The 25,360-nt window shown below is 38.1% G+C and overlaps 1 protein-coding gene across 2 annotated transcripts in view; it reads right to left on the bottom strand.

Annotated features, from left to right (window-relative positions):
- USP32 (ubiquitin specific peptidase 32) overlaps nt 1–25,360 on the bottom strand; it is a 181,976-nt gene that overhangs the window by 69,358 nt on the left and 87,258 nt on the right. For both annotated transcript variants that reach the window (XM_063109752.1, XM_063109753.1), the window contains exons 5-9: nt 24,441–24,600; nt 7,380–7,511; nt 5,732–5,839; nt 3,915–4,030; nt 3,480–3,542 (exon numbers count right to left, since the gene is read on the bottom strand). In XM_063109752.1, coding sequence (XP_062965822.1) covers nt 3,480–3,542; nt 3,915–4,030; nt 5,732–5,839; nt 7,380–7,511; nt 24,441–24,600 — 579 coding nt within the window. The remainder of the gene's footprint in view (nt 1–3,479; nt 3,543–3,914; nt 4,031–5,731; nt 5,840–7,379; nt 7,512–24,440; nt 24,601–25,360) is intronic.

Raw genomic sequence — 25,360 nt, 5'->3', positions numbered from 1 at the left:
ATATAAAAGGCTTAACATGGTTAAAGATATGATTTTTAGGATGATAATTTCATTGTTCTATGTAGTTAAACTAGTAATCACAAATATTCAAGGAACAATTTTCACGTTGAAGGTACAAAGACATCAAAGATATGTTAATATTGTCCAAAAGGAACAAAACATCATGAAAGGGAATACTACATATTACTGTACAGATTCCTCTTGTATACAAGACAGTCAAAGGCCCATTTGCATTTGACTTTTTTTTTTTTTTTTTTTTTTTTTGGTGGTTGGCTGGTGTGGGGAACCTAATCCTTGACCTTGGTGTTATAAGGCTGTGTTCTAACCAACTGAGCTAACCAGCCAGCCCTATACTGACATTTAAACAATAATTAATGTTCACTGTAAAAACATACATAGCATTATGCTTACAAACGAGTTGTAAATGGATTTTATTTTCTCTCAAATTTTTTTTTTTTTTTCCTCTGAGTTGTTTATTCCCTTATTTTCTTTCAATTTAATGGATGTTTTACTGATTGTCAGTAGGGATAGTGTAAGCAACGTATAATCATATAAACTTTTCCTCAAGCAAACTTATTGTGGACTATATGACTTATTTATAAATGTCTTCCATTTAAATGTGGCCTTGAGTTTCAAAATGGTGTCAGCTGGTCACATTGCTCTGCTCTACTTAAATCTTTCAAAGTCTCCCCATAGTTTGGTATAAAATTCAACTCTTGAGTTTTGTACCCAAGGCCCTTCATCATGTGGCCCCATCTGGGTCTAGGACCTCCAACACTTACATCTGTTGTTCCAGCCTCATCAGACTATCTGGAGTTCCAGGCGGTTTTACACAATAATGTCTTCTATCCTACCACCTGCTACTCCCTCTTTTAAAAATCACCTTTCATACTACTTCTGTTAACCACAATATAAATAATTATTCGGGTGTCAAATCCCAGCAGAAACTTGCTTGATTCCCATAGTTCAATTTTTTTTATATAAATTTATTATTTTTTGAACAAAGTGCAATGATTTTTTAAATCTTCTTAAACAAATAACTATGAAAAAAGTACTCAAAAAAATAAAATAGGAATGAAAAATGTAACCATCAGATTGGTTACTTCTTTTTTTTTTTAAAAGATGATCAGTAAGGGGATCTTAACCCTTGACTTGGTGTTGTCAGCACCACGCTCTCCCAAGTGAGCTAACCGGCCATCCCTATATAGGGATCCGAACCCTTGGCCTTGGTGTTATCAGCACCACACTCTCCCAAGTGAGCCACGGGCCAGCCCTAGATTGGTTACTTCTAATTTACCCTAGGCCCGTATTTAGTCTAGAAAACAAAACTTTCAAGTATTACTAAAATGCTAATTGAATGATCTTAGCATAAATTTAGCACATGAATTTCAAGGTCCCACAGCTAGGAATTTTGTTAAGATCCGTTTAATCATGAATAACACTATATAATAGAGCATAAGGAACACACACCAGCACTGCTCCAGCTGTGGCTAAATTGGCCCTATGTATGGCTGGACCTGCAGCTTTGGAAAATATAAGCAGGAAGCCTTGGCAGCGTCCACATTGTGTTAGAACTGGAGGCTTACAGAATGCCAGAGCCGTGAAGGCTTGGGAGCCTCCAGCCGTTCAAAGAATGTATGGAAAGCCTGGGGGCCCAAGAAGAGATCTGTCCCAGGGGCAGATTCACTGCAGACAGCCTTCGCTAGAGCAATGCTGAGTGGAAACGTGGAGTTGGAGTTGCAGCAGAAAAACCCACTCAGCACCATGCCTAGTGGAGCCATGAGAGCAGAACTGCCATGGAGACCCCAGTATTGTGGAGCTACCAGCATGCAATGCCAGCCTGGGAAAGCTGAAGCATGGTCTCAGACTAGGAAAGCCATGGAAGCAGAGTTGCCAAAGTACTTGGGGACCCAACCCCCACACCAGCGTGTAGAGGATATTAAACATGCGGTCAAGGTACATGATTTGCCAGCTTTGAGATTTAATGCCTGCCCTGCTGGGTTTCAGACTCGCTTAGGACCTGTCATCCCTTTCTTTTTGTCTATTTCTCCTTTTTTGTATGGGAATATGTACCCTATGTTTGTCTTACTTGTATCCTGGAAGTACATAACTTGTTTTGATTTCACAAATGGGATTTTGAACTTTGTACTTTTGAGTCAAAACAAGTTAAGAATTTGGGGATGAAATGAATGTGTTTGTAGTAAAAGGACATGAGTTTTGTGGGGACAGGGTGGAATACAGTGAATTGAATGGCCCTCCACAGTCACTGGTGTTTGATCCCCTCTGTAACTGTTAAGAGGGTGGGAAATCCTATTGAGGTAGTTGAAAGGTAGGGCCTTGAAGAGGTGATTAGATTGTAAGGACCATGCTGTAGTGAATGGATTAACAATGGTGGTCACAGGGTGGTTCTGAGGGCTTTAAAAGGAGAGCACTTCAGACTCTCTCTCTCTGCTTCCACCATCTTGCAATGTAATAACCCTGTGTCACTGAAGCTACCACCAAGGAAGACCCTCACCAGATGGACTTCCCAGCCTCCGAAACTGAAACTGTAAGCAATAAATTTTGTTTTCTTACAAATTAAAAAAAAAAACCAAACGTGCATCACATATGTAAATTATTTTCAATTCCACAGGGACACAATGACATCATAAGAATGTAAGCTACTATGATATCATTATTTATAAATGTTACCAAACTAAACAATTCAAGGATTTATTCCCTGTTAAGTACACGCTTATTCCTGCTATTACATGCTTATTCTGGCTGCTATTAAAGGACTCAGGAGAGGCCCTTATCAGAACTATTTTAAAAACTTTTTTGAAAGAATATATGCACCTTAAGATAAAAAATATTTCCGTCATCTCATATATCCTTATGGTCCTTCCTAGTTAATCCACCCACTGCTGAAATCACTATTCCAACTTCCACCATTGTTAGTTTTACTTCTTTTCTTAAACTTTATATAAATAGAATTATACAGATGTATTCATTTCTGTTTAGCTACTTTTGCTCAATATGAGGTTAGCCATATCATACCTTATAAAAATAGAAGAAATAAAGATCACAAATTATAGATGCGAAGGGCTGTGCCTACTTAATTCTATAAAATGCCTAGCATGGGCTTATAATAAATGTTTTCATATATATATATTACACTTCAGAGTTGTTTAAAGATGGAATAGGCTATCTTTAGAGAAAACTTGGAGGTATTTTTAACCACAGTCCAGATAAGTACTTGGTGGGGATGATGCAGAAGAGATTCAGGCATATATACAAATTATACATCCCAATTCAGAGTACATGGTATTATTTTGTGTGTGTGTGTATGTGTGTGCGCGCGCACGTGTGTGGCAGCTGGCCAGGACAGGGCTTGAACCCTGGACCTTAGTGTTATCATACCATGCTCTAACCAACTGAGCCAACTGGCCAGCCAACATTATATTTTTAGAAAATGATAAATTAGTCCTAGCTAGACTCACCTTTGTGGTGTCATGTGCATTCAATATGCCTTCTACGATGTCAGAGAGAGCCATATGTAATTCCTTTAAAAACAGCAACACAAATGAGTAATTAGAAAAGAGTAAGTAAATATAATCTTTATTTTATCATTCAGTGGCTAAAGTATACAGTATGTTGATCAAGTATTTTTTTAATTTCCATAAGTAGGTTCTCATATTTGCTTTAAAATTAAGATAATTTTCCTGTTGTTTTGTTCTTACTTTATACAGTAAGTTCAGTTTATTAACCTTTTCTAAGCCAAACTCTCTTCCTAATTTTGCATCATCAGCTATGAATATTTTCAATAGCATAATATAGCAACTAAAAGCAATAAAAAATTATTTTCTCCTTTGTCATTCACTCCATTTTCCTATTGGAATCTTACATGCAATAAGATGTACACAACCAGAACTTACAGGAATATCATCAGTGCGGTTGTCCTTCCAGACCTCTAAAAGTGCAACCACCATGTCTCTCAGTTCAACCCTGGAGAGAACTCCATCACGGTCAATATCAAACACCTTGAAGCAAACTAATGAAAAGAAACTCTTATGGATGGAAATTATTTTTATATTCTGAAGTATAATACGTCTTACTAGAATCTGCCCTTGTATAATTACTTAGTTTCTCAAGCAAGTATATCCTGAAGCAGACTAGCTATGTCATTTTAGTCCTCAGAACATGTAGGATTTCCTCCACATTCTTCATGAATTTCTCTCTCTGAATCATTACCGAGGTTGAGGGAACCCTATCTTTCAGCCAAATATAGAGCTGAATTCCTTACAAACTGGGAAGAAAGGACTGTCACTATTTATCAAAAAGTATAATACCTTACAGGTTTTGAGGAGGTAATGCAAGCCCTTAAGTTAATTTCTGATATTCAGACCTGATCATTGTATGCTTAAAATATACCATCTACATTGAAAATCAGTAACAACAAGCTGGTGTTAAAGATAGCCTGCTTCCACTTTACCTACCCAATTTTACTAAGGTACACTCAGTTTCTTGTTAAAAATTTCAACTCTTCAATAAAGTTCACACACAACATGCTAAGAATTAGAAAATCAGCACTTTGCCAGTTAACTCCAAGTGAATGGTTCTAGTTTACTTCCATTAGTTCATCAGCAAAAAAGAAATTTAAAAAATAAAAAATTTTAAGGCAATAATTAACCCTAATTGAGAAGCAGAGATTTCAGCTTCCTTATTTAACATTAAATTTTAATGGCAACAATAATGTATCGTAAAGACAGTTTGGAATAACGGTATATCAACAGGGAATAAAAAAAGAAATCTGAATTTTTAAGATTAAAAAATTGGAGCTGTCTGGATAACTCAGTTGTTTAGAGTGTGGCCTTGTAACACCAAGGTCAAGGGTTTGGATCTCCATGCTAGCCTGCCATCAAAAAAATAATAATATTAAGATTACAAAGTTACCTATCTCTAATAAAACAAAAAAATAAAAAGAGAGAATAAAAAAAATTTTTTTTAAGTTATCTATCTCATATACCCCACCATAATAGAATAATTATGGTATTAAATCAACTGAGTGCATCATAGTACAATATTACTAAATAAGAGAAAAATATCAAACACCACACCCAAAATAGGCAACATTTTGTGAAGTTCTATTTTAGAAAGACACAGAGATAATGAACCCAGTAAATATATTTATGTTCCAATTAAATGTAAACTGCTGTATTTTCTCAAATATGGTTAAGATTTAATAATGCAATATACTTATGCTTATAAATTATGCTATAACAACATTTTAGCTAGGTTAAAAAGGCCATTTTAGTATTTAATAAAATTGTGTTTTGATATTAAATTTTGCCAATGACACATTAATGTGTACAAGTGACAGAAAATGAGTTACAATTCAAACTATGCAAGACACAAAATTCTCTATATAGACTACCAGAATATTTTTCCTAAATGCTTAAAATTTTCAAATATGACATGGCTGATTTGGTTCATTTATCATGAATTACAAATTCTTCAGGAAGATTAACCCCACTGTTAATAGCGAAGATCCCAAATTACTCCATAGTAAAAAAGAATACATAATTGATATTTTAGAACGACTTCAAAAAAACTGCAGCATGAGATCAATATTTACCAACCTAACAAAGTTATGAAAATTCAAGCTTTTATCCACAGATGATTTTACATGAGGGACAGTTGATTTTCCCTCTGCATAGTTTGCAATTTTTGTGGCAATGTTTAACACACTTACATTTTTGTCTTTCAGCCAGGGGTCCCCTGCAACAGGCTGATAACCCACAAGATATCTCCTTAAAATCTATGTGATTGTCACGATTTTCATCAAAAGCATTAAATAAACCTGTAAAATAGGAAAAGACACCATAAATCACAGCCAATAAACTTCCTAATGCTAATACTGACTTGTTCACGAAAGGAGAAATGACTTTTTCCTGTAAACTGGCTGAATCTTTTTAAAAAAATATTTTCTCAGTAGTTCCCAATGTCTCAGGAAGAGTTTCTTTTTCTCTTGGTATAATTATAACTGAAAGTTATGATCCTAGCAGAAAACACATTACAATCCTTCAATGTTTGGTTACATCCGTCTGTATCTATCTAGTATAAATTCTAACAGCTGAAAATGCCTATCTATTTTAAAAGTCAATACATAAAAATTAAGAGCCAAAAAAAGGAAGTCACAACAATTATCAGAAGTTACACCACTTATACTTACTTAGAAAGATTGAGAAGGAAAAGGAAAAAAGAGAGAAAAACTGTTTATTAAACAAATACTCAAAGGTATACTATGGTATCATTAATAAGGTCCCATAAAGTTCTTTCATGAAGTAAATATTACTATTACAAGAGAGAAAGAAATTCTCTACTGCAGCCTCTTCTTCATACTACTTAACTTTTACACATGAATATTTAAAATTTCAGAAAAGGGAATTTATAATGTAATCCTGTGGTTTTCAAACTTTTTGGAAAAAAAAGAAATGGAATAATTTTGCTTTCAAACAAAATAACATATCAATCTCCAATTCTAAAAAAGTAAAAACACAACTGTACTGTTGAAGTAAGTGGAAACCAAGAGCACTATCTGTTCTGGACAGGTATTTCTGAAGTACCCTAGGAATCTGAAGAAGACAGACTGTATATTCCAAGAATGTAATTCAGGGCCTTCAGTTTAAAGATTAGAAAACTAAAGCTCAGAGGAGGTTAAGTGATTTGCCATAAGTTAAAAAAGGTCAGCACTGAAAGCAGAACCCAAGTATTCAGATTCTAAATATAATTTTATGTCACCTACAATTACTCCTTCTATCCTTTTTTTTCTTTTTAAAAAATGTCATAGCAGTAAGTTTTGAGCTAGAAGGAACCTCATGATGGTCTAGTCTAGTAGTTTCTTAAAAGAGTCATTTGTAGAAACCTGGAGCTCAGCCCATGCAATGGCCACCACCTCAGTCTCTACATCGCCTGCTAATGTACCGTACCGCACCACAATTTCATAACACAAACTTAAGTCAAACTAATTTATACATGAGTATATTCAGGTGCAGAGAGCTAAACTGATTTAAGGAAGCTTACACAGGTAGAATATGAAGCTCAAGATTGCAGTGTTAATTCCCAGTTTAGTTTTTTAGTTTTTTTCCCACTATACTACAATATTTGTATGAAACTTGCAAATGAGGGCTGGCAGTTAGCTGACTTGGTTAGAGTGTGGTGCTGATAACAGGGTCAAGAGTTCTGGTCAGCTACTAAAAAAAAAAAAAAGAAAGAAAGAACGAACCTTGTAAACCTGTAAGAATATGACCTTTTAGAGTTAAAATGTGTTGGTTATAAAGAAGAGATGGGCTCAGGTGTGTTTATCAATGAATATTTGTAAAAAATATAATGATTCCTACCTTCACTTAGAGGTGGACGAATAGGTGGTGAAACCAACGGGCCAAATGTCTCTAAATCAAACCGTCCAGTCCGAGACTGAGCCTTCAGCAACCAATAGCGTTTCTCAAGATCAATGATGTCTGATTCTTCTACTGTGAGTCAAATCAAACAAGATTATAAAACCTCAGAATTCTCTTCTGGGTAGGTAGTTCATCCTGATAATATATCTTCCAAGGATATATTTTAATTTCCCAACTCAATTGCTAAAAATAATCAGGACCAAAAACAAAACTCTGGAGGATAAATTTATTATATTTACAATGGCAGAAAAATTAAATCAAAATGAGTGAAAGGAGGCTTTAAAATAAGAAAAAAAAAATCTGCAATTTCCCATTAAGCACGCTGCTTAAATCCAATACGTAAAATAATGTATGAAGGTACTTCACAAAGTTCATGGAAAAATAGAATTAAAACATAATACAATCTTTCCATGAACTTTTTGAAGCACTCTGTACAACTGAGCCAATTCCTCCGTGCTTCTCACATTACTTTCATCTCTACTCATTTTTGTTAACTTTTAATCATTATCTTGGATTTAAAGTTTCTGTGACATCTTCTCTCCTGGCTGCACTGTAAACATCGAAATGGCAGGACCCGTGTCTAATTAATCCTGTCAATATGGTAACTGAATTCCACATTCAAATGAAAAACATATATGGTAAAGGATGTTATAAGTAACTAAGTCAATAAACAACAAAGAAGGTGGGAGTAGGATTCACAATGTGATAGGTGACAGCAAAATCATGAAAGTATAAACATCTTTCTCTCTTCATTCATCAGAAGATATATCAAAAATCACCGATAAGCTGCAACCAGTTACATTTTATATGGCTCTTTTTTCCTCCAAAGAACTAAAGTAAAATTTAGAAGTACATACAAGACGTTTTTTCTCAAAAACAGCAACCAAAGTAATACTATTAAAATGTAAATCTGGGAATTTCTACTTCTGGCCATAATGGAGTAACTAGCACCAGATTTGCCACCTTGCCATAAATGACTAGAAAACTGCACAAAATATATAAAACAATTGTTTCTAGAAATTAGAGAGCTGGCATTGCAGGACTTTGATCTGCATGAGAAAGGAAACAAATAAGGTGAGCCATTCCATTCATTGCCCTGGCTTTCTGCCTACTGTCACTTTCCAGACCTTAGGAAGGGATGAGGAACCTAAGCAGAGAGATTTCACTAAGTTAAGAACAAAGTTTGGAGGGAGGATGAGGTAGCTGAAATTTGCGGAACAGAGTACTGGAGAGGAAAATGTTATGCAAAGAAAGAGTTCCAGAAATCTCCACAGGTGTCTTGTTAATTCTGGCAGAATACTATGCTGTGTATGCACAGTGTGAGGCTGGGCTAGGAACAAATGCTGGGGAAGTGTAAGCTGAAAAAATTCCCTGAGTGTATACAGGGCTGGGAGAAGTCTTGAGTTCAGACCAACCAGAGTGGAGACAGAAGGAGCATTCGCAGACTGCAGAGGGTCACTACATAATTAGCAGGAAAAACTAACTCTAGAGTAAAGGCTAATCCAGACTTGTGCCAATAAACCTTAAAAACAATCCTTAAAAATATCAAGCTGATCCACAAGTAAGTTAACTGTCTATCAAAACAAAACACAACTTCTTTTTTTAAAGACAACAAAATCCAGATATTTAGGCATGTAACATTCACAATGTCTAGCATCCAAAGAAAACAAGGAGGAAACAGTGAGCCCAGATCAGGATAAAAATTAGTCAATAGAAAAGGATCTAGTAATAACAGACAATGGAATTAGCAGATAAGGCTTTAAAATATCTGTTATAAATATCTCAAAAATTAAAGAAAAACATGAATACCTTGAGGGAAGAAATGGCATCTATAAAAAAAACTATCAACTAGAAAGAACTACTAGAGATGTAGTTCTCTAGTAGTTCTACATCATAATTTGTAATACATAATTAACTGGTATTAACATAATATGGTAAAGTAGAACACAGAAAAATGATTTTTTTTTTTTACTTTGAAAACTTTATCAACCTCCTTTAAAAGACACAATTTCTTTGCTAAAGTAGAAATGCAAAAACACAAGTGGAGCATATTTAGAAGGAAAAATTATCAGACTAGTCATGGTCACCAATTAAAACCATGTTTAAGCTTGTTTGATCTGTTCATTTTCTGGATACAGACTGCAAATTCATTAATCAAACATCTGCCAAAAGCAAGCAAAAGTAAATTATATATAGCATGCTATTATTACCAAATGTTTTATATGAATTGGCAGCTCAATTGCTGGGAGAAACGAATTCAACTAACCTTATTTTTCACTTAAAGAAGTTACAGGCAGTAATTTCAGTAGTTAACCTTTCTATTTGCAATTTGTAAATAAATACCAAAACACATATTCTACTGGCCAAATAAGAATGAATTTATCACCCACCTATAGGTATGATTTTTCCTGGGTCACGACAGCAGCAAACCATGTTCCCAACATTCTAAATAGTTCTTGGCCCACACTTTGGGCCATCCTAATCAAGTCTCACCTCACTGAAGGTTCTAGCTGCAGAAATAGTTAAGGCCAAAAGTGGATCCTCATTTAAAAAAAAAAAAAAAGACAGGCACAATATCCAAGTATTTTCATACAGTAACCCAGCTCTTTAACTTTTCTGAGAAAACAACCTGCTCTCAAAAGCAATGACCTTCTGAGATCTACTTAAAATGGCTGTAAGCTTTACATCATTACTAACAGATAAGAGGATAATGAAGGAGAGACACACAGATTTACTAGGTGGTTTAGGGTCTAAGAATCATTGAAGTACTTCCTTTCCCTACTAAAAAGAAGGCTTTTTAACACTGTAAACTAAGATGTGGTAAGGGAACGTACTGTCCTTGTCTGTGTTAGCATTTATCTGAACTAAAATATATATTTATACAATATAAATTTCTTGAGTTAGATATGAAAAGGGAAATAATCAAAATGAATTATATGGCCCTAAATTTCACTGAAAATATGATGTTAATTAAATTACTTCTGAAGGGCCGGGCCCGTGGTGCACTCGGGAGAGTGCGGCGCTGGGAGCGCAGCGACGCTCCCGTCGCGGGTTCGGATCCTATATAGGAATGGCCGGTGCACTCACTGGCTGAGTGCTGGTCACGAAAACGACCAAAAAAAAAAAAAAAAAAAAAAAATTACTTCTGAATCCAGATTCTACCATTCAAAGAAATCACAACTGAGTTAACAAGTTTATTCACTCTTACAATACAGTTTGGGGAAACTCCAAAAATTCTTTCTTAATTTATTTGGAAGCTTATTTACAACAAAGAACAGGCACACATATTTTCTTCCAAACATAGCTGAATTCTATAGAAGAATATGATCAACATTAAGGAAAATAATTCTTAATAATAGTTCTTAAAAAAACAATTTCAAGCTTTCCATTACCTATTTCACTGTTGGTAAACGGGCAATCATTTGACAACCTTGCCTGGATCAAATGAAATTAATTACTGAAGAGAAATGAAAAATAATCATTTGTAAATACCCCAATGAAAAAAAGAAAATTGGAAAACTGAATCTGCAAGATAGCCTGAAGTGAGTCTGAAGAAGGCTCACCAAACCACAACTACCACATGACCAACCCCTTTTATCTGAAATTACAAGCTACTCACAAAAGATTAAAGAATAAAATGTCTCTCAGTCCTAAAATGATAATAAGCATGCACACTGGGGTTCAAACATCCCAGTTTGGCCACCTATTAGCCAAATTGGTGGCTATTTGACCTTGAGAAAGTTTCTTTAATTTCTCGTAGTCTTGGTTTCCTCATTTTTAGAATAAATATGAAATAAACCTCAGAGATGGCAAAAGGATTAAATAAGATGATGTCCACAGAGTACAGTGCCTCTTTTAGTAAGTGCTCAATTTACATGTGGTAAGACAGAACCTTCCACCAGGCAAAGTATTTTTGGGAAAAAAAGTACACAGCTACAATCAATAATACACACATTTATTGTCAATTAAAAATTAACTAATTTTTAAAAAACCATATACTATTCTGCAAGCATTTAGTAAAACCATGTTAATATTATGTGCCTGACAATATACTAAAAACTAAGATATAATTGTGAACAAGAAAACTATGTTTAGGAGTCTACGAGAAGTGATAATTGGTCATTTTAATCTAGTGTGGAAAGTACAATGAAGGAATAGACACCAGGTTTTCTGGGAGCACATATGTGAACACGCCCTGGAGGTCTTGATGTTCAAAGAGGTATCTGAAGAACATCTAAAGGGAAAGGAATGTGGCAGAAGAAGGATATTACAAGCAGAGGGAAAACAGGATGTGTAAAACGCAAGACAGTAATAACAGGATAGAAAAGGGGGAAAAAGCTGTTGTACTATTTTAATTCAGAAACAAAGAAAAGGATAACGTACGGAAGGAGTTATGCCATGAACCCAAGAGAAAAAGCAAAAATCAGGAAAGAATTTTACCTTCCATGTGACAAAGAGTATTAAAGACAACAGTTCAACCTAGAATTAGTAGGTAATTAAGTCACAATTTCAAAAATTAGCATGAACCTTCAGGATCTGGATAGTTAGTTCAGTTGGTTCCAGCACAGTGTTATAAAACCAAGGTCAAGGGTTCGGATCCACTTAGGAGCCAGCCATCAACAAACAAGCATGAGCCTTCAAGACTAAGAAGAGAACAACTCTTAGAGAGCAGGTAGGCTTGGTTAGGACTATTCATGTATTATAATAGAAGATAGGATACACTGACTTAAAATTGTGAAGAGATGACTAAAACTAATCACATTTTGCATTTCGTCTGTCTCTCCAAACTCCAACACTATGTATGCTAAATAACGATGGGGAAAAAATGGATGGGGTCAGGGGTGTACGCAAAAAAGACAAAATGAATAGGGTTTGGTCTTTGAAAGTAGAATCATCTCGCAAATACAGAAATAATAATAATAGGGCCGACCCCGTGGCGCACTCGGGAGAGTGCGGCGCTGGGAGCGCAGCGACGCTTCCGCCGCGGGTTCAGATCCTAGATAAGGATGGCCATTGCGCTCACTGGCTGAGCGCGGTGCAGCCGGTCACAAAAAGACAAAAAAAAAAAAAAAAAGAAATAATAATAATAATAAATAATAACACCTGTAATAACCTAGTTCAAGTATTTAATTATATAGAACATTTATAATCTCTATACAGGATTTTGGACTCTGATCATCATCAATGAGATGTTCAGCATCATCACAAACATCAATCTATCACCAACACAAATGGCTTTAAAGATTAATGAAAGTTAATATGTCATTAAGAACCCTACCTATACTTGACAAATAAAATGTTCTTACAAAATCTAATCTTAGGTATTTAAATAGCAAATTTTGATAGAAAAATACAATAGCCTTGATAAAAAAAATTAGTTAAAATCTACTATACCATAAAAACTTAAACTCTGGGCTAAGTTCTAATTTGGTTTCTTAATTTAAATAAAGTAATAACAGTTTAGAATTTGCCATTCTGAAAAATGTACTTGCCATGAAATTTTTTAAATCTGTGTATATCAAATAAGTTAATTATGCAAAGAGCTCTCCAGTTTAATTTGTGATTTACATGAAAGAGAACAAATTTTGATTAAATATTGCAGCGTGTTCAACTTATTGTGACTTCAAATTTTACTTTACAATTGTGTATAAAAGAGTAATTAAAGCCATCTGCACTCTAACATAAATGTTATTTACAAGTGAAAAATTGTAATTCCTTTTTGTTTCCTAGATACCTTGGCTCATTACACAAATTTAGATGGAATCACTGATGCTTTAAAATAAATATTTTCTGTCTATTCATAAATCAGTTAATAACATTCCCTATTTTTATTACAGGTTTGGTTTCCGTACTTCTGACACATTATTTGAAAAGTTCAATGCACCAAATATTATTTGAGTAGAAGATCCTACAAAGATATCAATAGTAAATTAGTGAGAAGTAGAGTGAGAATTTATAGATAAATAAATCATAGCCTTCAGAATGTAAACCTGCCCATGTCAGAATTTCTGTAAGCAATTTAGCAGTAATTCTGAATTTGTGATAATACTTTCACATTAAAGCCCACCAAGAAAGTAGCTGCTTGTCTGAAGCCAGTAGCAATTCAGCTGTCTGTTGAACTAAATTTATTGTTGGTTCTTTGTATCTATAAATTGTAAAACAAAAACAAACAAACTGGTAAGAAAACCACTTTCTTCCTACAGATCTGGGCAAGTTAATGTTTGTACTGATCTACAGCCCTCTAATAGAAAATTGCTTGATCCCAAAACAATTACTCACTAGAGACAGGTGAAGCCCACTGCCATTCACAAGCCAAGTGTTCACTAGAACAAGAGGACGAATATTCATTGTAAAACACACACTCTATACCAGACACAAGGTACTTTTTAAAAGATTATCTCATTTGCTTCTTATAACAGTCCTGAGGTAAATTGCATCATTATCCCCATTTTCCAGAGGAGAAAAAAAAATTCACAGAGATTTAATACATTTCCCACAGCTACATGAATCAGTGAATAGCAGGGGCAGTCTGTCTGACTCAGGGTCTGAAGAACTTCTAAACATTTTATTCTGTTTCTTAAAATTCAGTTGATGGTCCATCTACATCAAAATTACCCAGGATGTCTGCAAAATACGGAGTCCTAGGGCCCACTGAATAAAAATCTGCTGATAGAGCCAGTTAGTTACCTGCACTTTTAATACTCTCTCCAAATAATTCCAATGCTCAATAAAGGCTATTAAATACCAATATACCATATAGTAGGCTTACAGTTGATTCACTTTTTATTTTGGGGTATTCCTTTTACAAGAAACAAGGATAGGACAAAATTCAACTAAGATACCAGCTAAGACAAATGTCACAACTGAGAAAATAGGAAGCATAGTATTTCTACTTGCTTTACCACTGATAAATTAAAAATTGCTCCAGCATCAATAAACTGAAGTCAGCTAAATTCCCAAGGCCTTGGAAGGTCTAGTATGTGGCAGCAGTCATGCTCTCACATCCTAGAACATTGCTAAAGGGTTTACTTTGGGCCTATATTCCAAACATGGTGCCAGCTCATGGAGCTACAAATTAATCTGAAGAAGTTGAAATGGACTATGTGACCCTTACTTATTAACTTAGCGGTTGTTTAAAGAGCAAGATACTTATATCTTGGTAACTGGCCAGGTGGCTCAGTTGGTTACAGCACCACGATATAACATCAAAGTCAAGGGTTTCCATCTTCAGGTCAACATCACATACTACTAACTTATTTCCATGGTTACCATGGAAATCAAAGGAGGCACTGCAGGACTAGATGAAATCATTAGTTCAGATGAATAATTCCCTTGTATTTAAAATAAACTGATCTTTTATTTAAAAAAAAAAAAAATGTTGTCCTTCATTCTCTATCATTTTTTAAAACTGAAACATAATTGATTATACATATTGGTGGGGTACATAGTTGAATATCACTCAATACCGGTGTACAATATGTGATGATCAAATCAGGATAATTAGTATATTCATCATTACAAAATGTAATCATTCCTTTGACCCTTAACCAGTTTCTTGCTAATTCCCTTCCTTTTCCCACCTCTACTAACCACAGTTCTGTTCTCTCCTTTTGAAAATTCAACATGATGTATTGTTGTTTCTTCCTTTCTTATTTATTTTTTAGCTCCCACTTATAAGTGAGGACATGCAGTATCTCCTATCATTAAGAAGCAGTAATACGCCAGGTTCAATTCCTTTACTAGCACACACACAAAAAAAGAGGCAGTAATACAAATTTAATAACTTGTAATGATAGCAGCAATAAAGAAAGGAGGCTGAGATGAAATTGATAGGATACAGTATGAAGGTTAATAAGGAAAAGTTAAAGGTAATCTCAAATTACAAATACTATAAACCAAGACAGAAAATACAGGAGGAAGAACATATTGTTTGTTTTCTTTATCTTTAGGTGGATCAAGGCAGGGAAAGATGAATTCGGTTTTAGATATGAAACTAAGGTGTTAGGAAATATAATGAGGAGGCATGAATATGCAGTTTGAAAGATACCTCAAAACCAGAAAAGTTCATCTAGTTATCACCTGCAAGGATATGAAGGATAGGTGAAGCAATACAAATGGCTGTGATGGAGCAAAGCATGCATGTCATCCCAGAATAAAATAGAGGTAGGGACTGATCCATGAGAAATAACTTAAAAATTAGATGGTAAAAGAGGAGCAGTAAGGAAAACTCAAGAGAAATAATAGTAGGAAGCTACAATGTTTCAAAAGCCAAAGGATAAGAGAGTTTCCAGAAAACTGAATGGTCAATAGTGCTAAAATGTTGCAGAGATGTTAGTAGGTACATAAAACTAAGAAGAAAACACTCAGTATAGAACTCAGGTCATTACTGTAGGTGAAACAATGAATCTATATTAATATTTGTTTTAAATAATTCAAGATAAATATTTTTAACAAGGCAAAGGCATTTTTAACTTTTAGATACTATTAAAAATCCAAGAAATTTCCCAATTAATTAAAAAACTAAATAGAAAGTCAGCTCCAGGGTTGGCCAGTTAGCTCAGTTGGTTAGTGTGGTGTTGTAACACCAAGGTCAAAGGTTCGGATCCCTGTATCAGCCAGTCACCAAAAACCAAAAGGAAAAATCAGTTTCAAATAAGAATGAAGCCAAATGATGGGATGACATTTTTAACATCTTAAAAGTTATTTGACTGATTAAATAAGTTTGTAATATTTAATAATACAATGTTTTCAAAAACAGGCAAAAAGCATTTCCACTCACAAAGTAATTTAAGCAACTGACAAAGACTCGCTCCAGCCCAGTCTTAGCAAAGAAACCTGCTAAAATCATTTCCCTACCCTTGATACCTGACCAAGTTCTTCATACCTTCCCCTTTGATGTATAAGTCTTTGGGCTGCCTTTAGCATAAATCCCCTACCCTTGATGTCTCCTCTTAGTAACTGAAAGGAAGTGAGCCAAGACACTGGGTACTGATCAAGCTTTATTAAAGAAAAAGAAATTCTGCTGGGCTGCGCTCAAAGTGGTGGGCAGCCCGGGGCTGCCCTCAAAATGGAGGACAGCACCAGATATGGGGGTGCAAGAGTTTATATAGGGCACCAAGGGCTGGCTGATACCATCAAGGAGGGGCATTACGCTAATGCCGAAGCTATGCAACCAGGGTGGAGAACTGAGCCCTTGCAGAAGCAAAAGGGTTTCTGTTTTGCAGAAGTCGCGAGGCTTCTCTTAAAAGGAAGGGGGAAGGGGTTTGGTGCTGGAGTGGAAGACAAGGCTGGAGGCTATTTCGTGCTCATCATGTGCACAATGGCGCTGGTCACATCCAAGATCCATCATTCCTACCTTTTAAGTACAGGGAGAAGGGGAAAAGGGCGAAGGTCTCATTCTTCTGAAGCTACTTCCTGCTGGAGATGGGCAAAGATATGGAAAAAATAAAAGATTTATGTTGGCAAGTAAAACAATTAGGTGGCGGGGTACTGGTTTTGTGTGGGGAGGATGTATTCTTCTGGGGAAGGGTCACTGATTCTGAGGGGCTGATATCCTTCTTGCAGGAACAATTCGGTGACCTTTTGGTTGGTGAAAGCCTGCATTCATTCCTGCAAGGAATTGGAGAAACACAAAAGAGACAGGGACCAAAAAGTAGGATGTGTCCCGCACAGTTAGGGGTCCTGGTAAGGGCATACGCTAGAGTATCCAAGGGTTCTGTGACTGGGGTCACACCCCAAGGTGTGTTTGTGTTTTGTAACCCTTTGCATCAGCGATCAATGCTTGCCTTTAAATGGTTTAAGTTTTTCTGGATCACCCCGGACTCATTTACGTAATAACAGCATTCCTCTCACAAGAAGAGGCAGGTGCCTTCCTTCCCAGCTTAAGGAGGTCAAGCGCCCCACGGTTCTGTGAAGCGACTACACAAGTGAGGTGACCTGTCGCTGGAAGGAAGAGATGCTATCTATACTTAGTTCTTCTGAGAGTTTCTTTTTTTTTTTTTTCTGCAAGCTCTTCTGCCACCAGACAGGCAACCACTTTATTAGTACCCTGGACATTCATCCAGAAAGGTTTGTTATGAAAACACAAGCAGATTGAATATAGAGAGTTTCTGATAGAATTGAGAGGCAGTAGCAAGGTCCGCTATGTCAGTCCCAGTTGCAGGAAGGACTCCTGCCCAATTTTAAAAAGGTACAATTAGTGCCCTACAGGAGCAGGGGCACTTCCTGAGAGGGGGAGCCAAAGTTAGTCCCAGTCCTGTCTCCATCCCTCCATCTGTCTGGATGGTGATGCCAGGGGAGGAGACAAATATGCAAGAAATCGCATTAGGGGGCAAGCAACAGGATAACGGAAATATATTTACAAAGGAAATATATTCCAGTTTTAGGGCATGGATGAGGAGGGGGTAAGTGAGTGGTAGTGTTTGGTGGTATCAGTTAGGCAGAGTGTGGGCAGGCCCCATACAATGCTAACAGTCCCCACTGAGGTGCAATTAGAGGAAAGTGAAGAGACGTTTGTGGAAACATTGTGGGTTGCATCAATGAGGGTGTGTGTGGGGGGTGTGACCACAAAAAGTTTCTCATGAAGTGGGAGACAGATGAGTCGCTTGGGGACCAGTCTAATTCGCTGAGGACTGCATCGTCCCTGCGAACCTGGAACCTCCATGTTCCATGTAAGGGGAAGGAAAAACACAGGAAGGATGCGAAGAGTTAGGGAGACAAAAGAATTTAAAGGGCACACTGCCACCGTGAAATTGCTAAGAAGCATCCTACTCATAGGAGGTAAAGGAGTGCCAGGAGAAATCTTCTTATAATGTTACACTCCTTTGGGGCAGCACTGGCCAATCCTGTAGCAAGTACTAGAACAGATAGTATAATAAAGGTTAGGGACACAGGGTGGCATATACTTATCATGTTCCATGATGGCAACCCCAAGATAGCAGGTTGGGACCAGCCTTGGAGTGGCTCCTATGTGAAGGACGTGAAGTGGGCCTGCAAGAGTGAGAGGATAATCGCCTGGGGAAAGATCATCCTTCTTCTGGGATTGGGGGAAGAGTGGAGGTCCTGGAGATTTTTAGTTTTGTGGGTCCTAAAATGGACAAAGTGTGAAGAGATGTTGGGTTGGGGGTTGAGCAGAGGGACTCCTCTGGCTTGTTGTTAACAGATTCTTTGGGTATAGTCTCAGGTGCTAGTTTTGCCAAGGATAAGTGATACCAAGGGGTCTCTCTACTGTATAAGACCCTTCCCAACATGGTGAGAGAGGCTTTGGGAGTCAGGTTTTAATATACACTTGCTGTCCCAGGCTCAGCTTAAAGTCTGAGGGGGTGGTGGGGAAAGGATGAGGTAATAGAAGGTTGGCCTGTTTCCTAAGAAGATCCCTAATGAGCTAAAGAGTAGGGAGATACTGGCCTAAAGGTGATGAGCTGGAAGGGAGAGGTGTGAGAATGAAGGGTCTACCATACAGAAGCTTGAAGGGGCTGAGGCCTGTGGGCTTGCGGGGGCAGCTCGCAAGTGAGTGAGTGCTAAAGGGAGAAGTGGGGTCCAAGGGAGGTGAAGTTCCATGGACAGCTTGGTGAGGTGTGTTAGATTTACTATGGCATAACCTGCCCAGGGGGGCGGGCATGGAGGTGGCGCTCCCATCTATGAACGATGTATGTTGGGGCCACGTAATGGGATGCAGGGAGATGTGTGGGAAGGGATTGAGAAAGAGGTCTAAAGGGTCATGAGTGTTCTGGGATGAGAGTGGCTGGATTTAAGGGAGGGCAAGGTTTAAAGGAAAACTGGGAATTTTCAATGAAAGTAAGGTGAATAAGTTGTAGGTGGGAAGGGGAGAGAATTGACTTGGCCTTATGGCTGAGAAGGTCTTGACTGTTGTCCAGAAGTTAGTTTAGAGCTTTCTTGTGCTAAAAGGGTGGCTGCCACCAAGGCCTATAAAAAGGGAGCCCATCTTCGAGATGTGGTGTCTAGTGGTTTAAGGAGGTATGCAACCAGGGAGAAAATATCTCCTGCCTCTTGTCCCAAAACCCCAACTGCCAATCCTTGGGTTTTAGTGACATAAAGGATAAAAGAATGGGACAGGTTTGGGAGGGATAGTGCTGGTGCTGCAAGGAGAGCGGCTTTAATCACTGGAAGGGAGAATGAATGGGCTTTGTGGGATCTAAGGGAATGGCAGGATCCCCTTTGGCTGCGTCATAAAGTGGTTTTGCTAGTGTGCCAAAGTTATGAATCCATAGGCAAGGATACCCTGCAAGCCCCACAAAAGAAAGTATTTCACCCTTTGTAGTAGGAGTAGGGAGTTCAGAAATTAAACTCTTGTGATCCACCATGATTTCTCTGGTTTTGGGAGTGAGGTGGACTTCCAAGTAGGTGACTGAAGGGGAAGAAATTTGGGCCTTGCTGGGGGACACTCGATATCCCCTGGAAGCCAGGAAATTAAGGAGAGCAACAGTGTGGGCCTGTGAATTCTCACAGGAGGGGCTACAAAGAAGGAGGTCACCCACATATTGTATTAAAGTGCTAGAGGCTGGGGGAAGTTCAGATAAGTCTTGAGCTAAGGCCTGGCTGAAGAAGCGGGGGCTATCCTGAAATGCCTGGGGCAAAACTGTCCAGGTGAGCTGTTGGGAACAGCGTGTATCAGGATTAGTCCTGTACTAAATGATATGAGCCATTAGGCTTTATAACAGGAAGGATGGGTATATTAAAAGGCGAGGGGGTGGGTCGTATAAGATGAGACTAAAGGAGTTTGTTTATAAGGGACTTTAACCCTATTAGGTGTTTATTAGCGATGGGGTAGTGTGGGACATTAGGGAACAAAGAGGGGTTCTGCAACTTAACAAGGATAGGGGAATGGTGCATAGCAATGGAGGGAGAAGAAGTGTCCCATACTATGGCATTAACCTTGTCTCAGGGGGAGAGAAAGGTGGAAGCCTCAGGGGATAGGCCTGCAAGTGGCCTGTAACAGGAATACTGAAGCTGGAGTAAAAGTGTTTAGGGTAAGAGTAGCTTTGATTTTGAAAAGAATGCCCCGTCCCAGTAAGGGGGTTGGGCATTGAGGCATTATTAAAAATTTGTGTGTGAACTGGATGTGATGTAGGGTACAGGAAAGGGGTTGAGTGATCCGTGGGTGATATTCTGATCCCATGACATCTACTATTGTGATAGAGGGCAGGGTTGTTGGTCCTGCACATTCAGGAAGGGTAGAGTTAAGTGGCCCCTGTATTGATGACAAAAGAGATTGGCTTACTTGCCAAGAGGCTAGTTACTACCCTGGGTTCACACATGGTGATCTCCATGGGGGCCTCAGGCTCTTGGCATCATCAGTCCTCCTCTTGGGCAAAGCCAAGAAGCTCCGGTAGGGATAGCTGTGAAGCCAAAGGCTGTGGGTTGGGGACTGGGCCACTCCCTCTCTGGCAAATGAAACAGTTAATCCCCACAGTGACCTGGCTGTTTGCAGTAAGGACAGGGTCTGGGGTTAGAACAGGCCCATGCCCAGTGGCCCAGCTGACCACATTTGAAGCAGCTCCTGGTGGTTTGCCCCTAGAGGCAGCCAGCTTTGGAGTGTGTGAGCCATGGATGGCATTAACCAGGAGTTGGTATTTGACCTGACCTCTTTTGTAACAATCTTTCTTTTTTTTTTCTGTCTATTGTTAAAAACCTTGAAAGCTGTGTTGAGGAGATAGTGTAAAAGGGCCATGCCTGCAGGTGAGTTTGGATCTATACGTGTGTATTTATGTACAGCCTCAGAGAGGCGGGTTAGGAATTAGTAGCCTTTGGGAGGCCGTAAATCAAGTGTGTGATCATGTTATCCTGGAGATCCCGATCCCCATGGCTGGCCTGGTAGTCCCAATTTGGGTCCATGCAAGGAACAGCAACAGCTCCCACAGTCCACCTATTATTTTGAGCATGTACCTCATCTGCCTATTAGTGGGCCACTATCCAGACTTGCTCCTTTTCCTCAGGGGAAAGATACATGTCCGTGTTGGACTGGAAGGATTCCAGTAGTTTTTTTGATTTGGTAAAGGTCCAAAAGAGAAAAGGGGACATGAACTTGGACAATCCCTCCATCCCAGCCACTTCATGGCGAGGATATAAAGGAGCAGGAACTGAGGCAGGGTTGTTACCTGATAAAGGGGAAGAAAGAGGGGGGTTGGCTGAGGGGGAAAAGAGGGAAAAGCTGGAGGGGCCAGTGAAGGATTTGGAGCATACAGAGGTAGTCGAGGTGGCCCATACAGGGAGCAGAGTAGTCTGACAGATTAAAAGATGAATCCAAGTGCAAAAGGGGAGATTGGGTATGAGTTAGGAGAATCTGAGATGTAGGACAGTTTTGACAGAGAGAAGAATGCATTCAGAGATAGAAGAAGGCTTGAACATAAAGAATCTCTCCCACTTTTGCCATTTCGGTGAGTATCTAAATCGAGAGTTCCATCTTGTGGCCACTGGGATCCACTGTAATGAGGGGTTAGAGTTTTTATGTCTCCCTGGAGGCTGAGAAATTGTCCAGGAGACAGCCCGGAGGCGTAGAGCACGGAGTACAGTAGAAAACAAGACATCTTGGTTTAATGTCTCCCTGGAGGCCGAGGGGTAAATTGGCCAGAAGACAGCCCAAGGGTGTAAAACATGGAGGTTTGGATTATGAAGATCCCATTTAGAGGGTGAGAAAGGGAACTGGCAGTCTTGGTAAAAGAAGAGTGCCAACAAAGAGCGTCCTCTTTGTTGTCCACCTTCTTTTCAAGAGAAAAGCCACGACCAGCTAATGAAGCGTCCTCCAGTAGCTGGGGGGCATGAGAGGAGTTCCCCTGGCTAGGTGCCTGGGCTTCGAGAACAAGAGAGAGAGCGAGTCAGGGGAACCCAAGGCAAGAGGGAACTGACCCACTGACTCACCCTGCATTCAGGCCAATGTTGGATGCATTGGTCTGAAGCGGCAAAGGAGAGAGTCCTGGAGGCACCCAGTTTGGCAGGTCCAGGAAGGGTGGCCAAGGGCCAATCAACCCAGGTGGGGACTGTCCAACAGCATCAGCCAAAACCCTTCCTGGGTTTCAGCACCATAATGAAAGAAAGTGAGCTGAGATGCCGGAGACCCAATCAAGTTTTATTAAAGGAAAAGAAAATCTGCAGGGCTGCACTCAAAATGGAGGACAGCACCAGATGTAGGGGGTGGGAGAGCTTATATAGGGCACCAAGGGCCGGTTGATACTGTCAAGGAGGGGTATTATGCTAATGTTGAAGCTATGCAACCAGGGTGGAGAACTGTGCCCTTATGAAAGCAAAAGGGTTTCTGTTTTGCAGAAGCCACAAGGCTTCACCTAAAGAGAAGGGGGGAGGGGTTTGGTGCTGGAGTGGAAGACAAGGCCGGGGGCTATTTTGTGCTTACTTTGTGCACAATGGCACCAGTCATGTCCAAGATCCATCAGTAAATTTTTCCATCCACTGACCAATTCACCCTTCTCCTTGGCTATAAATCCCCATTTTGTCCTTGTTCAGAGTTCAGCCTGATCTTTCTCCCCTGCTGCAATACTCTTATTACAGTACTCTTGAATAATGTCTTCCTTACAGTTTTAACAAGGGCCAGGATAATTTTTTCTTTAACACAACAAGGTATTCAAGTAAAGCAGTTACACTCTTGGCCAATATTAAAAGAAAAATACTTCATCATACAATCATAAATGAAAGTAAAAGTTCAACAGAATATCCATATGACTGAAAACTTAAATATTAAGGTAAATTAGATGACCTTACAGTGAACGTAAATTTTTTTTATATGCAAAATAATTTTTTTTAAAAAGATTTTCCTATCTATAATAAAGACAAGGGCACTGAAAAGTAGCGGATTCAAGTTCACTGCCTACTCATGCCAGAACTTATTAGTCAGAACTTCTGGTAACAAACAAATTGAAAATAAGAGAAAGTAGCTGGTGTGTAATTAGTAGCCAAGTTATAAGTCACATAAAGCAATAGATACAAATAGCACTTGACACCTAAGGTCCTCTATTCAGTCAACAAATATTTATTTTAGGCTTGGCAAAGGAAGAGAAGAAAATAATAATAATATAGACTCTGTCTAAAAGGATCCTAGGATTTAGGAGAGATGACATGCACAAATAAACAGAATGCTAAAATAATTATAATACAAGGATGAAAGTGATTAATTCACTGAAGAAAATTACAAATAAGGTGTTATGAGAGTTCAAAGGAAGGAGAGATGATTTTTGATAGGAAGGCAAGGTTTCATGAAAAAAAGGGGGGGAGATGTGAGTTAAGTCTTCAAGGATGACTAGGATTTAACAGGTAGAAGCAAAAGGAAAGGCATTTCAGTGTTAAGAAGTAGCATAAGCCATAGCAGAGTGTAGGTAGTTTTTTCTAACTACCAGAAAGAAGAACAGTAGATGTTAACACTCAGGCCTGTATAGCGGATTGAATAGTGTCTCTGCAAAATTCATGATTACCTGAAACCTTGGAATGTGGCCTTATTTGGAAATAGTGTCTTTGCAAATGTAATGAGTTGAGGATATTGAGGTGAAATTATTCTGGATTTAGGGTAGGTCCTAAATCCAACGACTGGTGTCCTTATAAGAGAAAAGGACACAGAGGTACACAGAGAAAGCCACACGAAGACAGAGACACAAAATAGAGTTATGCTGCCACAAACCAAGGATGCTTGGGGTCACCAAAAACTGCAAGAGGCAAGGAAGGACTCTTCCCCAGGGATTTCAGAGAGAACACAGCCCCATTCAGCTTGATTTCAGTTGCTGGAAATGTGAGAGTAAATTTCTTTTATTTTGGTTTATGAATTGTGGTTAATTTGTTACAGCAGCTCTAGGAAACCAATATAACTTGGCTAAGGAAAATTCATACAGGGCTATGTTTTCCACCCTCCAGCATTTCATTTTATTATAGTTTGGAAGAATAAAACACTGACAAAAAATTTCTCTTTATAAGCATATTCCCATATTACCAGGCAATTTACATTAAAAGGTGAACAGAAAACAATGAAATGCCATTACTTACAATGTGTGACTCCAGCCAGAGTTTGGTAGAATGTGGGAGTATCACTATCATCAGTGAGGGTAACATATACACCTCCAGATAGTAGCCAACGAGAGAAGGTAAAAGCATCTTTGTTTAGAAGAAGCCAGTTTCTAAACCTTTCATAGTTTACCTTTTCACCCTAAAATTAAACAACAAAACATGAGTTTAGTCAAATTTTAAGGTATCTTACTTGAAACCTGCACAACCTGAAATTTGCAATTAGTTGACATTTACCTTTTACTATTTATAAAGAAAGCATTATCTAAATTATACTACAGAGTATATATGCTTGGAAATCAAACTGTTTTAAAATATAGTTGTATTTCAGAACTTCTATTTGCATAAAATCTATATGCTATTTTGCAAATTATTTCATCAGTTCATTAAAGTAGTCCACTGCCAATAATAAGCCATATTTTATTAGCTAAGGTATATCCTGAAATCAGTAAACTGCATTTATTTCAATATTTAATAAATCCAATTTTTCACTTGCCTTATCCCTCTTCTCTAGCACTCCTCAATCTGTCTGAATTAGCATATTTTCACTAAATTTGTATAAAATTAAAATGCTCTTTTAGATTTCATTTGCAAATTAAAAACAACTATTCAGGAGTCCTCCTAGAATGGAAAATCAGGATCCCAAAAGACATCACTGAAAATATGTATTCACAAGTCGACTACAGTACAAAAAGAGGCAAACTGATTTCTACTTCTTTGCTTTGTTTCCAAGTATTTGTCTTGCTAAATCTCTGGAGAAAAAACTGTCAAGGCTAAAAGAGAGCATCACATGACTGTCCAAGTCAATCCCTTTGCTTGGAAGACAAGAGATTCTAGGTTTAGTGAGGGCCAGATGTTTCTATGAGAAGAAAGGAGAAGCAACTCACATGAAATACAATGAA

The sequence above is a fragment of the Cynocephalus volans genome, chromosome 10 (genome assembly GCF_027409185.1).
Source record: "Cynocephalus volans isolate mCynVol1 chromosome 10, mCynVol1.pri, whole genome shotgun sequence".
In the NCBI taxonomy this organism is placed as follows: domain Eukaryota; kingdom Metazoa; phylum Chordata; class Mammalia; order Dermoptera; family Cynocephalidae; genus Cynocephalus; species Cynocephalus volans.
This window is presented reverse-complemented; position numbering and strand designations above follow the sequence as displayed.